This window comes from Panthera onca, chromosome C1 (genome assembly GCF_046562875.1).
Source record: "Panthera onca isolate mPanOnc1 chromosome C1, mPanOnc1 haplotype 2, whole genome shotgun sequence".
NCBI lineage: Eukaryota > Metazoa > Chordata > Mammalia > Carnivora > Felidae > Panthera > Panthera onca.
Genome location: NC_138346.1, coordinates 199,957,060 through 199,975,555, shown reverse-complemented (window position 1 = coordinate 199,975,555; position 18,496 = coordinate 199,957,060). Strand labels below are relative to the sequence as shown.

General features: G+C 41.0%; 1 protein-coding gene across 7 annotated transcripts in view; it reads left to right on the top strand.

Annotated features, from left to right (window-relative positions):
* Positions 1-18,133, top strand: part of GMEB1 (glucocorticoid modulatory element binding protein 1) — a 40,134-nt gene extending 22,001 nt beyond the window's left edge. For all 7 annotated transcript variants that reach the window (XM_060624734.3, XM_078452150.2, XM_060624737.3 and 4 more), the window contains 5 exons: positions 353-510; positions 3,098-3,229; positions 4,516-4,653; positions 8,650-8,772; positions 11,862-18,133. In XM_060624734.3, the coding sequence (XP_060480717.1) occupies positions 353-510; positions 3,098-3,229; positions 4,516-4,653; positions 8,650-8,772; positions 11,862-12,562 (1,252 nt within the window). In that variant the 3' untranslated portion in view covers positions 12,563-18,133. The remainder of the gene's footprint in view (positions 1-352; positions 511-3,097; positions 3,230-4,515; positions 4,654-8,649; positions 8,773-11,861) is intronic.
* The last annotated feature ends 363 nt before the right edge of the window (positions 18,134-18,496 follow it).

Here is an 18,496-nt window from a genome sequence, read left to right as displayed (position 1 = left end):
ACAAAATTCTTATTCCCCTGTAGCATTTCTCAGTTGTGCTGGGATATGAACTAGTCTTTTCCCTTTTGGGTTTGGTTTCAATGAGATTCTATGGGGAAACTCGGCTGTTGTCAGGAGTGTGGACCTAAAGCTTGGTGATAATGGGAAATGAGAGAATACTCATAATGAGCAGACTAGGAATGTGGGTGGGACCAATGAAAATTATAATCCCAATTAGAATTTTTGCAACCTAATGACTTAATGCTAATCTATAGAGTAGACTCAGCAACTTTGTCCCTCTTTGTCCCAGAGGCCTAGTTCCATCTAGATGAAGTGCAGGCTGAACTGATACTTCTTGTCTCCCTTTGCACAGGAAAATGATGGACTCCGGACAGATTGATTTTTACCAACATGACAAGGTTTGCTCCAATACCTGCAGAAGCACCAAATTTGATCTTCTTATCAGCAGTGCAAGAGCTCCGGTGCCAGGACAGCAGACAAGTGTGGTGCAGACACCCACTTCGGCCGATGGTAGGGGGTAGGAAACCACCTGAAAACCCACTGTGTTTTTTAGTAACACTTTCCCCTTATTTCTCTTTTGTGTTTCCTAATTTCAATTCTCATGAGCATTGTTGTCCCTGTAAAGTATGCTAATCTTGGGTACACTTCCATGCTTTAGAAATAGATCTGTTTTCTCCTAGATGATTCCTGTTGTCCAGACCTCCTTCCGTGTTTCTTTCCTATAATGCATGGTGAACATTAGAAAGATGGTTCAGTGGTTATTATGCTTATTCAGTGGTTTCACTTTGGTGCTACTTGGCGGATCTTTGAAATTAGATTGTTTTGAAAATCCTTTGCTCTACTAGTGGTCAAGGCAGGAAGGTGGATTAAAATAGTGAATGGTTTTCAACTGTTGAGCTGAGATGTATCAAAGATAATGTATGGTTGGCTGGACCGGACTCTAGAGACTCTGATATAAGGATCAAAGAGCTCTGCCTGGAAGGGATCCATATAATCATGTTGAGGCTTCCTCACAAATGAGGCAGGATGGGCATACACTTAACTTTGGTATCACTGACCTTGGGATTAGAGCTCTCTATCTCCAGGGAAGATGGACTCATGTGAGATAATTATTAGGGATTCAGTTAGTCCCAGGGCACCTGGCTGGCTCAGTTGGAAGAGTGCACAACTCTTAATCTCAGGGTCATGAGTTTGAGCCCCACGCTGGGTGTAGAGATTACTTAAACAAACAAACAAATTTAGGGGAAAAAAAAAGGATTCAGTTAGTCCATCTGAAGAATTAGCACAGCTAAGATTCTTAGACTGTCTCAGCTACTTCCAGAAGACTTACATATGTGTTTCACAGAGTCACAAGGACACTAATGGATATAAGGGAAGTACATTTTTAAAAAATGACCTCTCAAGGTTTCTTGTGGTCAGCTCTAATATTCTGTGAGTAACCACTGGGTGAGTAGAAGCCAAATCTCTTGGAACTTAAGTTCCCTTTAGGAAAGTATAAAATGTCTAGCTGTTTGAATTTTTGGTCATGTGATTCTTCCACTTGGAAAGTAAAAACGATGAAATTATTTACTTCCTTTTTATTTGGCAAAAATTCCTTTAGTTTTGATTGTCCATATCAATATTACTTTTTTGCTTCATTATTGATATCCTCTAGCATGGGGAGTCCATACTTGTCCATATATCTACCTGGATCAGTTTGATTTTTCTCAATTGTCTTTGTTTAAAATCCTAATATATGAGGGGTGCCTGGCTGGTTCAGTTGGTAGAGCATGCAACTCCTGATCTTGGGGTTGTGAGTTTGAGCCCCATGTTGGGTGGAGAGATTGCTTAAAAAAATAAAAAATAAAAAAATAAGGGGTGCCTGGGTGGCTCAGTTGGTTAAGTGTCCGACTTCAGCTCAGGTCATGATCTCGCGGTTTGTGAGTTCGAGCCCCACGCTGGGCTCTGTGTGACAGCTCAGAGCCTGGAGCCTGCTTCAGATTCTGTGTCTCCCCCTCTCTTTGCCCCTCCACTACTCCCCTCCCCTGCTCATGCTGTCTCTCTCTGTCTCTCAAAAATAAGTAAATGTTAAAAAAATAAATAAATAAATAATAGGGGCACCTGGTGGCTCAGTCGGTTAACTCAGCCTCTGACTTAGGCTCAGGTCATGATCTCACAGTTCATGAGTTCAAGCCCCACGTTGGGTTCTCTGCTGTCAGCACAGAGCCTGCTTCGAATTCTTTGTCTCTCTCTCTGTCTCTCTCCCCCTCCCCCCACTCTCTCTCGAAAATAAACGTTAAAAAATAAAATGTTATTATACAATATTAATAGCAAAATTTATTTTTATCTGTGAATCTGGTATTCATGGATCTCTTCTTCTCTGATTTGTTTTGGTCTCATTTCTCTTGCTTTCTCTTATATAGCCTGATAAATAAACGACAGCAACTTTTGATATTCTAGATGGTTAGTATCAAGCATGCTTGTAGGAGGGCTCTTGGCTAAGCACCATACTTTTCTCTTAAATCATTTTAGATTCTTCTTATCCTCACTAAGTCTGGGGGAGACAGCCTGGCAATCGTGCTCTCTTTCAGTCTTTCAAAAACATACCTGCTCAGGGAGCAAATTGCTCTTTTGTGATTTTGTAAGTTATCTTTCACTTTCTATTCAGAGTAAGAAGAAAGCATTCTCTTTTGCAAGGCAGGTTTTCTTTAGAAAATTCAGCATTTGGGGCGCCTGGATGGCTCAGTTGTTTTAAGTGTCTGACTTTGGCTCAGGTCATGGTCTCACGTGTTCATGAGTTTGAGCCCCGCATCAGACTCTCTGCTCTTAGCACAGAGCCTGCTTCAGATACTCTGTCTTTCTCTCTCTCAGCCCCTCCCCTGCTTGCACATGTGCACGCATTCTCTCCCTCTCTCTCAAAAATAAATAAACATTAAAGAAAAAAATCCAATATTCATCCTTGCTTACAATTCTAGTTTTTAATATATGGACCTACAGGCAAAAGGCCAGAATGTTAAAATAACAGGTTTTTGGGTTTTTTTTTAGCTATATGAGATAAAGGATAGCTATGACTTTTTCATGAAATTCACTGACTTTACCTCTAATGGACTGCTTTTAGGTAGCATCACACAGATTGCCATCTCGGAAGAGAGCATGGAAGAGGCAGGGCTGGAATGGAACTCAGCTCTCACTGCTGCTGTCACCATGGCTACAGAGGAGGGTGTGAAGAAAGACTCAGAGGAAATTTCAGGTACTTTACTATGAGGCTGAGATATCTTGCAGGGTTTTGTGCCCCTTCTCACCATTATGATTATGGACACAGAAGGCCTCTTAATTACTTTTGCTGGTTTTTCTCATGCATATTAATACTAATTATAGCTGCAAACATTGTGTTTTAATGCATGCAACAACAGCCCTGCACAGTCACATTTTACATAGGAAGAAATTGAGATTCAGAAGGGTTCAGCAGCTTGCCTAAGACCTGTCACACCACCAGTAGTGTCAGAGCTGAATTCAGCTGTTTGACTCTGTAGTCCAATGCTTTTCATCCTGTCAGCCTCCAACTTTGGAACGTTTCTTAGATAAACCAAGCAGCAAGATGTTAGAAGAAAAAATTAGGTAGCAGGTGGTATAGAGGATGATGATTAATGATGATTCACTTACAGGGGACCAGGAGATGTTTCACACCATCCTCCATTCGTTAATTCGCTTAAACAGTATTTATTGCTGCCTATTTTCAGTTGACACTGTTGCCAACATAGATGAAAACGCATAGCCTCTGCCCTCAGGGAGCTTATAATCCCCCCTATTCAGCTGTCTCATTTTATTTTTGCAAGTATAGTACTAGCGGGAGTATAGTTGACCTTTGAGCAACGTGGCAGTTAGGGACACCAACCCCCTGTGCAGTTGAAAATCTGTGTGTAAATTTTGACCCCTCCCCTGAGAACTTTACAAGCCTTACTGAAAACATAGTCAATTAGCATATGTTATATGTATTATATACTATATTCTTACAATAAAGTAAGATAGAGAAAAGAAAATGTTATTAAGAAAATCATAAGAAAAAATAAATTTACATCACTTGTACTGTATTATTAAAAAAAAATCCGTATGTGAGTGAACGCTCACAGTTCAAACCGTGTTGTACAAGGCTTAACTGTATATCTTTAATTTAATATCTTTATTGTTTAACTTTTAAGATATTAAATACTATTTAATTTTAAATTATTTAAATAAATAATATTTAATATTTGTTTAATGTAATATCTTTATTAGAGGAAGATACCTGCCCCCTATAGCCAGAGCCATGACAAATTGAGACAATTATCTCAAGTCCCTATGTTGCCAAAGAGGCCAAATAACTGGGTGCCAACTCAAGGAGGCAGCCGGTACCCTAAAAGCTTCTTCCCTTTTCCGAGAAATGGCCCAGCAAGAAATTATTTCAAATTGAAGTAATTTTGAGTTTAACTTGTAGACATGTGCCTAGGTGTATGTAGCATCCCTTGTTTACCCTCTGTCTTATCCCTCTTGTGTCAGAGGACACTTTGATGTTCTGGAAAGGAATAGCTGATGTAGGACTGATGGAAGAGGTTGTCTGCAATATACAGAAGGAAATAGAGGAGCTACTCAGGGGAGTTCAGCAGCGGCTCATTCAGGCTCCCTTCCAGGTAACAGGTAAGTACACCAATTCTAGCAATAGTGATCATTTTATTAAATGTTAACAACTATAGACAGATCTTGTTAGCCTCATGAAAACACTGGCATATAGGCATTATGATCCTAATTTTACAGATTAGGAAACTAAGGCTCATAAAGGTTGTTTGTCCATAGTTCATAATGAGGTTTTGAACTCAAGTCTGGTCATGCTTTTTCCATAGGTAATTTTTTCCTTTATAAATGGTGCCAGAAAGCATGCTCTCTATTGCATATATATATATATGGAGAGAGGGAGAGTGTGAGTCAGTCTAAAAATTGGGAAAAATCTATCTGGTTTTAGACAAGTCTCATCTTCTATTAGTTTAAGGTTTCCAGAACTATTGTGTTCAGTTAATAGCTGTTTCTGAATACCCATAGGGTTCTTGCTGCTGTGCATAATGTAAAAGGATGTTCTAATCATCTGATACAAAAGGGTCATGATGATGGGGCACCTGGCTGGCTCAGTCAGTGGAGCATGTGACTCTTAATCTCGAGGTCTTGGGTTTGAGCCCTACATTGGGGGTAGAGTTTACTTAAAAGAGAGGGGGGTCATAATGATATCTCATAACCTTGTGTGTCAGTGAGATCTTAAAGTTGTTAGTTGTGTCTTATTATTATCTTATTGTGTCTTTATAATTCATACATTATATAAATACACTTAAACTTTACAGTAAAACTTTATGTGCTTGGAGTGTAAAAAAAAAAGGCAAGTAATATAGAAAGCAGGGATGACTCTTTTAGATAGGGTGGTCAAGGAAGGTCTCATGTGATGAGCTGGGAGAAGAAACATTCTAGGCAGAAGGAACAAAGACTTCGAAGTTGCAATAGGCCTGATATGTTTAAAGCATTATAGAAGCACTGATTGCACCACAGTGGAATAAGATACAAAAGTGATAGGTGATGAGGCTGGAGAGGAATAGGGAGCAAAGTTTAGATAAGCTTTGTTAGAACTTTGGTTTTATTTTAAGGTGATGCTAAGCTATCATACTGATTTTGAGCAGGAGAGTGATGTAATAAGATTTATATTCTTAAATTTTTATTAGTATTTTTTAATGTTTATTTAATTATTTTGAGAGAGAGGGAGAGAGAATGGGAGCAGGGGAGGGACAGAGAGAGGAAGAGAGAGAGACCCAAGTAAGCTCCACAATGTCAGCACAGAGCTCTACCCAGGACTGGATTCCACAAACTGTGAGATCATAACCTAAGTTGAGATCAAAAGCTGGACACTCAACCGACTGAGCCACCCAGGCGCCCCTATTTTTTATTTTTTAAGTAGGCTTCATGCCCAGCGCAGAGCCCAACATGGGGCTTGACTCACAACCTTGAGATCAAGACCTGAAGTAAGATCAAAAGTCACACACTTGGGGCACCTTGGTGGCTCAGTCGGTTAAGCATCTGAGTTTGGCTCAGGTCATGATCTCATGCTTCGTGGGTTGAAGCCCTATGTTGCGCTCTGCGCTGACAGCTCGGAGCCTGGAGCCTGCTTTGGATTCTATGTCTTCCTTGCTTTGTGCCCCTCCCCTGCTCACACTCTGCCTTTCTCTCTCTGTCTCTCTCTCTCTCAAAAATAAATAGGGGCGCCTGGGTGGCTCGGTTGGTTAAGTGTCCGACTTCGGCTCAGGTCATGATCTCACAGTCCATGGGGGTCGGTTAAGCGTCCGACTTCGGCTCAGGTCATGATCTCACAGTCCGTGGGTTCGAGCCCTGCATCGGGCTCTATGCTGACAGCTCAGAGCCTGGAGCCTGTTTCGGATTCTGTGTCTCCCTCTCTCTGTGACCCTCCCCCGTTCATGCTCTGTCTCTCTCTGTCTCAAAAATAAATAAACGTGAAAAAAAATAATAAAAATAAATAAATAAACGTTAAAAAAAATTTAAAAAAAAAAAAAGAGTCACACACTTAACTGACTGAGCCACCCAGGTGCACCAGATTTATTTATTTACTTACATATATAAATTTACAAATATACAATTTACAAATATAAATTTTTTAATGTTTATTTTTGAGAGAGAGAGAGAGAGTGTGCACAAGCGGGGGAGGGGCAAAAAGAGGGAGACACAGAATCTGAAGCAGGCTCCAGGCTTTGAGCTGTCAGCCCAGAGCTTGATGCAGGGCTTGAACCTACAAACTGTGAGGTCATGACCTGAGCTGAAGACAGATGCTTAACTGCCTGAGCCACCCAGGTGCCCCTATTTATAATTTTTTATATATTTATATATTTTAGATTTTTAAAAGATCACTTTCGTTGCTATATGGAGAACAGACTGTATGGAGCAAGAAATCATTTGGGAGACTTCTGAAGGAATTGATCTAGACAAGAGATTATGGTGGCATGGATTAGGGTGAATAGTGGTAGATCTGGCAAGAAGTAATCATATCGGGGATATATTTTGAATGTGGAACTGACAGGTCTTGCTGATGGATTGGATATAGGGTAAAAGAGAAAGAAAGAAATCCAGGAGGACTCATACATTTTTGGCCTGAGCCATGAATGATGATACCATTTCCTGAGATGAAGATCAGTGGGAGAGGACATCAAGTTTTTGTTTTTGTTTTTAAATGTTTATTTTGAGAGAGAGAGAGAGAGAGAGAGCAAGTGAGTGTGGGGGAGGGACAGAGAGAGAAGGGGACAGAGTCTGTGGCAGGCTCCAGGCTCTGAGCTGTCAGCACAGAGCCTGATATGGGGCTTGAACTCACGAACTGTGAGATTATGACCTGAGTCAAAGTCAAATGCTTAACCAACTGAGTCACTCAGGCACCCCTGCTTTTGCTTTTTTTTTTTTTTTTTTTTCCCCCCAGTTAGGCTCCATGCCCATTGTGGGGCTTGAGCTCGTGACCCTAAGATCGGGAGTTACATTCTTTTCCAACTGAGCCAGCCGGGTGCCCCTCAAAATTTGTTTGTTTGTTTTTAAAACTTTTTAAGTTCATTTTGAGAGAGACAGAGAGACGGGCAGAGAGAGAGGGAGAGAAAGAATCCCAAGCAGGCTCTGCACTGTCAGTGTGGTACCCAACGCAGGGCTTGATCCCACGAACTGCGAGATGATGTCCTGAACTGAAATCAAGAGTTGGACACTTAACCAACTGAGCCACCCAGGTGCCCCTCAAAATTAGTTTTGAGTTGAGACATCTGGCTGGCTTAGTCACAGCATGTGACTTGTGATCTCAGGGTCATGAGTTCAAGCCCCATGTTAAGCATAGAACTTACTTAAAAAAAAAGAAGGAAAAAAATGAATTTTGACTTGCTAAATGCTTATGAGGCCTTCAAATGGAGATGTCACTGAGCTAGATGGAATTATGAATCTGGTATGCAGGAAAGAAGTCAGGGCTGGAGACCTGCATGTGGGAGTTCTCAGCATGCATGTGTTATTTAAAAGCATGGAACTGAATGAGATGACTGTGGAAAAGAGTTGTAGGTGGAGAAGTGATCTGAGTTAAGGAAGTAATGACCACAACTAGTGACAACTCTTTCAAGAAGTTTTGTATAAAAAGGAACAGAGATAATACTATGAATAACCTTGCATACTAGTTCCCATTCCACACTTAAAATATGATATTTCTAATCTTCGTATCTGTCTTGCCAAGTAGTATTATTAATCCCCTTTGTTTCTGATGAGAAAACTAAGGACCGAAATGACTTATCCAAGTTCATACAGATAGGAAGAAATTGTAAACCCAAGATTCAAACTTAGTTCTATCTAGCACAGTCACCGTGTTTTCTAAACCAAAAGTCATAACTTACAGCCAGATACAGGATTTTTTTCTTATTTTTGTATTCATTTATATGGAAATATGTATAAATTTGTAACAATTAAATCAAAGTTAATTATATATGTGATAAATCTTGGCTAATTTTTTTTAGAAATGCAATTAGAATAGTCCCATCATTTCTGGGTTGTTTCATATTTATAAGCAGAACAACAGAAAGCTGGGGGAACACTTCTGTTTTAACTTGACAGGCATGTCTTTGTTTTAAATAGATGCTGCTGTTCTCAACAATGTAGCACATACATTTGGCCTGATGGACACAGTAAAGAAGGTTTTGGACAACAGGAGGAACCAAGTAGAGCAGGGAGAAGAGCAGTTTCTCTACACTCTGACAGGTGTGTATAACTTCTGTCTCTTCTTAGATGATATTATACTAATATCCTTGAGTCTTGCCATTTCTTTTTGGACTTCTGTTGGGACTGGCTTCTTTCTTTCTTCCTCCTTCTGTATCTTTTGGAGGATTAAGATATCTGCTCAATTGCTCCATTAATCCAATAACATTAGTGGCAGAAGAAACAAATTGGCCTTTGTCTTTGTTACATTATTGATACTACATCTTTTGATAAATATAAATTTAGCACCTTCTCCATTATTTGCAGTAATCAGAACTTATGAACACATAAATAATTTAACTCTTTTTATCAAGTAATTAATTTGTGCTAGTGCCAGACTAGGTTTTAGAAATATCATGTTGACTGAGACAGCCCCACTCTCCACATGGTCTTTAAGTAATTCAAGGAATTATCAGTAGTAACTGAGGCATATAGTGGGTATGGTAGAAGAAGAAAGGGAGCTGTCACTTATACCTGGAGAGAATTAAGAAAAGGTTTTGGGGAGGTAAGGCAGGGGAAAAATATAAAACAAGTCAGAGGTATGGATTATCACCCTTTGAATGATGTAAGATATATTATAGTCATGAAAGCAAAAGGCAAAAGATTATTCAGCAAGAGAAGAACAATTTATGTTGTCTTAAATTTATTTTTGTATTATAAAATATACGTTAAATATTTTAAAGTTCATTTATTTTGAGAGAGGGAGAGAGAGAACGAGCATGTGCGTGCGCATGCGTAGGGAAGGGGCAGCGAAGGAGGGGTGGAGAGAGAGAATCCCAAGCAGGCTCCACAGGCTTAGTGTGGAGCTAGATGTGGGGCTTGAACCCATGAACCATGAGATCATCACCTAATCCGAAATCAAGATTTGGACACTTAACGGACTGAGCCACCCAGGTGCCTCTTTTTTATGTTCTTTTAAACTACTTCCCAGGATTGGGGCGCCTGTGTGGCTTGGTTAAGCGACTGACTTTGACTCAGGTCATGATCTCATGGTTCATGGGTTCCAGCTCTGTGCTGGCAGCCTGGAGCCTGGAACCTGCCTTGGATTCTGTGTCTCCCTTTCTCTCTGCCCCTCCCCACCTCTCAAAAATGAATAAACATTAAAAAATTTTTTAGGGGCACCTGGGTGGCTCAGTTGGTTAAGCTTCCGACTTCGGCTCGGGTCATGATCTCACGGTTCTTGGGTTCGAGCCCCATGTCGGGCTCTGTGCTGACAGTTCAGAGCCTGGAGCCTGCTTCATATTCTGTGTCTCCCTGTCTCTTTGCCCCTCCCCCTGCTCACACTCTCTCTCTCTCTCTCTCAAAAATAAATAAACATTAAAAAAATTAAAAAAAAATTTTTTTAAACTACTTCCCAGGACTAAGCTTCAGGTTAAATAGTATTAACTGTGTCTCTCTCTCTCTCTCTCTCAAAAATAAATAAACATTAAAAAAAAAGTTAAAAAAGAAATCGGGCACCTGGGTGGGTCAGTTGGCTAAGTGTCCAACTTGGGCTCAGGTCATGATCTCACGGTCTGTGAGTTCGAGCCCCGTGTCGGGCTCTGTGCTGACAGCTCAGAGTCTGGAGCCTGCTTCGGAGTCTGTATTTCTCTGTCTCTCTGCCCCTTCCCCACTCGTGCCCTGTCTCTCTCTCTCTCTCAAAAATAAATAAACATTAAAAAAATTTTTTTAAATGGTATTAAAAATTTTTTTATGCATTTTTGTGACCTGTTGCCAAATTTCCAAGATTATACCAATTTATGTCACCATTTTGAGCACACAAACATTGGATGCTGTTACTTAAAATATTCTCTGATTTAACTTTTTAAAAAATTATAGATGTAGTTGTTATCTTCTTGAGGTTCACATTTCTTTGCTTACTAGTGACAATGGAAAAAATGCAGTATTGTGTAACTTATAAGGCAGTATTTAAAATTTTTTTAATGTTCTTGATTCCTACTTATTCCTTTTATTCCAAGCAAGGAATTAACTTGCTCTTGGTGTTCCATAGGGAACAAAGTGCCCTACAGTTGTAACTGATTATTTGTTGAATGCTTCTCAGGTACTAAGCAATAGAGGAAGTTCTGGTATAGAACCAGACTCACCAGTGGTCACCAGGTTGGATTGTACATTGGGAGAGGGATAGTGATAGACATATTGCAGTGGGAAAGCACACCCACCACTTCTGTGGTTGGTCATCAGAAGACTTTTGCCTTGGCCCAAGTTCTGAGACCTTAAGTCACTTTACCTCTATGGATCCCTGTTAAAATTAATGTGTTAGAGGGGTGCCTGGTTGGCTCAGTTGATTAAGTGTCCAACTTAAGCTCAGGTCATGATTTCATGGCTCATGAGTTCAAGTCCTGTATTGGACTCACTGCTGTCAGCACAGAGCCCATTTCTGATCCTCTGTCCCTGTCTCTCTCTGTGCCCCATCACCTGCTTTCTCTCTCTCTCTCTCTCTCTCTCTCTCTCTCTCAAATAAACATTAAAAAAATAAACTCTAAGACCTCTTTTAGTTCTGTAATTCCTAGAGACTTCTGTAACTTTCTGTATACTTCTCTGGGTGCTAATGGTAGACTAAGTCCATTGGTAGACTAAGATTACCAGCAAGATGATCCTGTCTTGAAAAACAGTTTAGGAATCATTGTTTTGTTTTGTTTTGTTTTGTTTTGTTTTGTTTTGTTTTGTTTTTTGGGTAGGGGGGAGCAGCCATTGTAGCTCCTCTGTAGGCCCATGTTAGTTCCAAAGGGATTGTGCAGATATTCCTTATTTTCACCTGTAGACCCAAGGTGGGTATCTATAAGCTGTAAAATCAACTGGAGGCTTGTTTTGCATTTTGGTGACAGGTGACAAAATGCCACAGGTGCTTCTAGGGTTGAGCTATAGTAGGATCACAGCCCGAGAAAGATTCTGAATCGTTGCCCTGCCTATAATCAAGCAATGAAATGCAATGGCTGCAAGGATTTTTTAAATCATCCAGTTTGGTTTCTTCTTTTGAGAACAATGAAGCTACACAGTGGCAAAACCAGAACAAGACCTCAGGTTTCCTGACTCCGTTTACTCTCTCCAAGACTATACTTCTCTCCATACAAAGTCTGTCTTTTTTTCCACAGAGTTGGAACGCCAGTTGGAAGAGCAGAAGAAGCAAGCTCAGGATCACAGGCTGAAATCCCAGACCGTTCAAAATGTGGTACTGATGCCTGTGAGCACTCCTAAGCCTCCAAAAAGGCCCCGGCTCCAGCGGCCAGCTTCTACCACAGTCCTGAGCCCTTCTCCTCCGGTCCAGCAGCCTCAGTTCACAGTCATCTCACCCATCACCATCACCCCAGTGGGCCAGTCATTTTCCATGGGCAATATTCCAGTGGCCACCCTCAGCCAGGGCTCCAGTCCTGTGACTGTTCACACACTGCCTTCTGGCCCTCAGCTCTTCCGCTATGCCACAGTGGTCTCGTCTGCCAAGAGCAGCTCACCAGACACAGTGACCATCCATCCTTCATCTAGCTTAGCACTGCTAAGCTCCACTGCCATGCAGGATGGGAGTACCCTGGGCAACATGACCACCATGGTGAGCCCCGTGGAGCTGGTGGCCATGGAGTCCGGCTTGACCTCGGCAATCCAGGCTGTTGAAAGCACCTCGGAAGATGGGCAGACCATCATTGAGATTGACCCAGCCCCAGACCCAGAGGCTGAGGATACTGAGGGCAAAGCAGTTATTTTGGAGACAGAGCTGAGGACTGAGGAGAAAGTTGTGGCTGAGATGGAAGACCACCAGCATCAAGTCCACAATGTGGAGATTGTGGTCTTAGAGGATTAACTGGGGATCTCAGGGCCAGGAGATATGCTTTGGTTTGGAATTTTAATTATTTGTTTATTTTTATCATTGTCCCACTCATTTCCACATAGGATCCTTTTTTTAAAACAAAATCTCATTGTTCTAACTGAAAATGTTGGGTCCCTCCCTCCCCCTCATTGAAAAACGGACAAAAACAAGCTGTCCTTCCGGAAGTTGAGAGTAGGTCACTCAATGTCTAAATCCTTTTATGCAAAGAAAGTTAGTTCTTTGAGGGGAGGCATCAAGACAACCAGAAACCCTGTCCGGAAAGCCCTTTCCAGGCTAGTCTGTCTGTGTACACGTGCGGTTTTATTTTTGTAAAGATGCATTGGCCAAACTCTGGAACGCAGATCTGACACTGGAAGGCAACCCACCTGCACATGGATGCAGAGGATACTTTATTTTGTATCCTGGAAAGGGCCCTCAGAGGCTAGTGCAAAACTCTGAAACAAAAAAAAGCAAGTTGAACTGTGCTGGGAGGGGAAGGTGGCATACCAGCAGCAGCTTGAAAAGGGAAGTGCTTTGGTCAAGATGGGGCAAGGAAATTATCTTACTTCCAGAAGTGCAACTGATGCCTTTTGATATCTCTAAGGGGTTACTACCATGGGTGCCATTTTGAGGAGAGGCCAGTAATAAGTGGAAGGGTACATCTCCGTGGAGCAAGTGGCATCAGGGGCCTGGGGCCTGTGACTTTGCAGAAATAGAAATCTGGGTTTCAAGCTCACTTTCCCCTCCTTCCCCAATTTTGTCAAAGCACTTAACCCCCCTAAACTAGGATCAATCCATTCATTTGCAAACTATGTGATGTGGTGTAAATTTCTCTGGTTCCTGGACTGTGGCTGTCATGGAGGTGGGGCTCCAAGGCCATAGTTTTTATTGCATGACTCCGGGTGCAGGGTAGTTCCTCATCCAGACCAGCTGCCCTTTTTGGTGGGGCCCTTTTTTGGCTTTGGAACCAAAAGCAGCCACCCATTTGGTGCTTCCTCTTGTTCTCCCTTCCATCCCTCAACTGTTAATGGCATCTGTCTCCTGGCTCCCACGCTGTTCAGCTTTTTGGCTGATTTGGAGAACAGTGACAGGTGTCTGCCTGCCTTCATCCTCTTTTAGATTCATTTATACCACAGATGTTTCTGTGAGATATTGAGCTCTTAAAAAAAAAAACAACAAAAAACAAACAAAAAAAAAACACCTTAGGCTTGGCAGAGAAGACTCAATAGCCCCAGCCTATCCTGAGGCAACAAATAGATGTCTCCTCCTGAGCGAGCTGGACTCCCTGGGAAAGAAGCATTGTCTGCAACATTATATTATAGGAAATGTACCAGGAATGTCAATAATAATATCTTTGGGGGGTGTTGTTATTATTTTTTTTTTATCTTGTTTGTATGTTTAGAGCTGGGCCATTTTCTGTGCTGTGATTCCTGCTCTTTGACCATTTTCAGTGTTTGGGGCAAGAGTGGACCCTGGTTTTTCTTTCTTTGATTGCATTGTTTACTGCACTAGATAAAATATAGGGAAACTGCAGACAATTTAAAGGAAAAAGAGGTCAAAAGAAAGCACACACCTTAGGAGTGGGAGGTTTTTTTGTTTTTGTTTTTTAATTAAAAGCAAAACTTTGGCTTATACTTTCCTTTTTTTTTTTTTTTTTTTTTTTTTTTTTTAAGAGGGCACCCACTTGAAGCCATGTTTCTTCCAACAGATGTTGGAAACCTTGTTGTCAAGCAAGTGAAGACTGCATTCTGCCGTCTTTCAGATGGCTTTAATAGCTAAAGAAGCCCTCTAACTTGGGAGGGCAATCTTAAAAGCCTTAAGGGTGAGATTTCTTAACCCCATATAATTGTGGCTTTCAGCTTTAAAATTGTCTGGGGTTTTACTTTTCTCTTCAAAATGTTCAATAGATGTAGCAATCAGCTTAGAACAAACCTTTGGCCCTTTAGCGAGGGAAGTGGCTTTTATTATTGCTTCTTTAGGTTTTCTGATGGTACATAAACAAAACCAAAATTTCAGTTTAAGCCTAAAACTGCTATTGACCCTAGGAAGGCACATGTCACCCCATCGTGGTTTTTAGGGACACTTTTCTCTTTCCCAGAGATGCAGGGTCCGATTCAGGACAGAGGGGGAGCCCTGGAGAACACCCACACACTAGCTCAGGTTCCTTTCTTTCTTCTGTCAGCTGTTGTTGGTAGTGTTTTAAAGCAGTGTGAGCGTCATGCTTCCAAAGTCAAGAGATCTTTTCCTCCTAAAGACAGAGCCTGTTTACTTGCACTATCTGAATATTCCGGCTGGTGGAAATACACAAGCTTTGTTGTTTTCCTGGTCTTCCAATAGCCTGTCATTATTGCTAGCTGCTGTGGCACCTATTGTGTGGGGGTTTGCTCAGAGCCCTGGTCTAAATGATCTCAGACAGCGTGAGAAATATGCAAGCCATTGGTATGTGCACAAGCAGTTGCAATGAATCATTCCTCAGGCTGACTTGGCAGTAGCCATCTATATTTCTGTTCATTCATTAAATAAACATTTATAAGTACCATCTACGTGCCAGGCTTTGTGCTAGGCACTGGCAGTACAGAGATGAAGACAGAGTTCCTGCACTCAAGGACTTCATACTTCAGAGGTTGTCTGGAGTTAAGAACTATATTTCAATTTAATTGGTTTCTTTTGTAATCCTATGTATTTTATTCCATGCACTGAAAAACATTATTCTGCAAATTAGCCCATAGGTTTCGGCAGACTACGAGAGGCACAACAAAGTTAAGCCTTTTCTAGTGAGATACTGAAACATCATCATATTGGGGTAAGTGCAGCGACAGAGCTACTGGCTGGGAGCTGAGAAGAAAGGATCAGGGACCTGACCCAGCTTAGGGATAGGGGTCAGCAAATATGGGAGTACTTCCTGGAGAAGGCGTATACCTAAACTAATGTAGCAGAGACCATTTTTGGCTAGGTGTTTTTTTTTCTTTTTTTGTACTCTATTTCAAGTAGTTGGTCTTATTTATACAAGAGGGGGAAAAATCCTTAGTCTTTTGCTGCCTCTGCCTCCAGAGCTAGGCAGAATCAGCAGCATGGGCTGTCTCCTGAGAGCATCCCACTGGGAAAAGCCGAGTCATGCGTCAGCTTCTCAGAATTTCCATCAGAGGAATCCAGTGCCAGACTGGAGGTTAGCTGGTAGAAGGTGAATGTCCCAAACCTTCCTGCCATGTGGTTTCCACAAAGGCCTTGGAGTCAACTGTACAACGGTCATACCTTAGTTATGTCCCTCCCTCATTCTTCTCCTTTCAGTTGCTAGGCTCCTTCCCTATTCCCACCCCCAAAACAAAACAACTCCCAGTTATTCTGAAGTAAAAAAATGGACAATATACTTGAATAATCAAGATTCAAAGCCACTTCATGTGAAGTTTCTTGCACGCTTCTGTCCACATTAGGGAAGGAAGACTAATGTTAATACAATTATCTTGGAAATTGATACTCAGTTCAGATGGTCTGCCACTGTGGTGGTGGCATTTTATCCCGTTTCATGAAAGGCCCTATGGTAAGTCTGTGTGGTGGGAAATACTAGCATTGGTAACATCTGATTATAAAGATAGTATAATCAAGCATGAGATACAGAATTACCAGTTCACTGAATTATAACTGGTCCAGGTTTTAGCACTATTAAGGAGGTGGAAAGGATAAAGAAAAGGCTGAATTCTGAAAATAGGCATGAGGTTGTGATTCACTTTGGGCAATACTCCTGAGGAAATAGTCCTCTCTGAGAAGAAAGTCGGATGCTAGGCTAGCCTGCATTTTCAGACAATTTCCCTAGTATAGTTGATTACGGATTCCCTCACCCCTAGGATACCTCTTGGGGAAATTCTTACCTAGTTTGTAATGTATTACAATAACAACCAAGGTTGTTAACCTGAGACAATCAATTCTGCTAGATTTGGACTCTTTGCCCCTGGAATTTCTCTTCAGCAGCCCTAATTGAGACCTTTCTAGGGTTCCCTCCCAATCCCGGAACAACTTTCTTAGTCCTGATGTATGCAATTTAACTTCCTCTAGAAGGTTCTATTTTCCTCTAACTTCCATTCCCATACTACTACTTCCCTGGCCCTTGCTTTTGGGAGCCAAAGGTGAGTTAGTTCCTACTGACAGTAATTCAACTTGAGACCATCGTTTTTGTCAAGGTACCTCCAAGAGCCAAACCTCAGTATACACCAATCATAGTCTGGGTCTTCTCTACTTAAAACAGCTTCCCTGACTCAATCAGGCACCTGAATTGAAGCACCTTTGGGATGTTCTTATGCAGTGACTATAGGTAAGTTCTCCAGAACACATAGATTCTAAAACCTGTGTTTATTTTTTTAAAAGGTTTTATTTCTTAGTAATCTCTATACCCAACATGGGTCTTGAACCCACAACCTCAACATCAGGAGTCACATGCTCCACCCACTCAGCCAGCCAGGTGCCCCTAAAACCTATCTTTTATACCCAATTGATTCTGTATCTATGGCTCATGGTCCAGGCTAAGACATGCCTGTTTCCTGGATAGATTATTTCAGCCAAGTATGATTCCTACTGCCTCTTCACAACTACTTGAAATTTCTGTTATGTTTTACGAGCCTCTCAGCCTAAAAGTAGACTACAACCTGCTTTGAAATTGCCTCTGGGTTCTCCTCTTGCATCTGTGGTTTCCAATTCTGTATTCTTTACTGATAGTTATGGCTTATAATATGGTATATATGGATTTATTTTTCTAGTTTTGAGAACAAAAATGAACAATAGTATTGAATCACATCTAAGGATAAACATGAAACTGGGTAATGACCCAGAGGAAAGACAAATTCCTTAACGGGCTTTGTAGGAGCTTCCAAAGAAAGCATACAGAGAGGGTTACTTGCATTTTGAAGTATAAGTTTGTTTTTTAAGAATTTCTCTGCTGTTTTCTTTAAAGAAATCTATGTATTATAGAGCAGACTGGAAGCCCAGAGCCCTGATTCAGCCTGAGACTTTGTTTGGTCCACATTTTTGTTTTAACTTTTTGTGAAATATAAATGCATATAGGAAAGTGCACAAATGACTGTACAATTTGAAAAGGTTAAACTACACACACCCATGAAATCAGCTACTAAATCAAGAAGGAAAAAAAAAAAAAAGTTACCAGCATCTTACCCAGCCAGGATAACCAACATCTAGCTCTCAACACCACAGCTCAGTTTTACCTGTTTTTGAATTGTTTTGTGACTGGTGTTTTCTCACTCAGCATGATGTTGTAAGATTCACCCTTGATGTTGTGTGAAGTTGTAATTGGTTCCTTCTCATTGCTCTGTAGAAACTAACTGTGCCATAGCTGATCCATTCTAATGATGGGTGCTTGGGTAGTTTCCAGTTTGGGGGTATTATAGATAATGCCTCTGAACATTCTTGTACATGAGTTTTGATGAACATATATATGCATTTATGCCTACATAGTCTTTCAAACATTAGGCCAGTTCACATGTAAAACTCAAAATTCAAGATACACCTCTTTAAAAAACAAAAACAAAAAATATAATAAAAAAAAAAAAAAACCCAGAAGAACTGACAACACTGGGTCCATATTTCCTCACAGCAACACTTGACTGGAACTGATTCCTGTCTCTGGTGGGGCATGGTTTCTTCACCATGTGACCCTGTTCCTATTATGGACCTAGACTTTCTTATTTGGTAGCCTGTTTTTTTGATTCAGTAATCTCTTAGGACACTCTTCCCCCAGATAATTGCAAAGCTTATTTCCTCACTTCCTTCAAGTCTCTGGTCACATGTTACCTTATCAGAGAGGACTTCCTTGACCACCCACCCTATTAAAAAATGGCAACTTCCCCTGCACTATGCTTTCTAGTTTTCTTTACCCTATTTTATTTTCCTCAATTTTACTTATCTGACATACTTTTTTTTTTT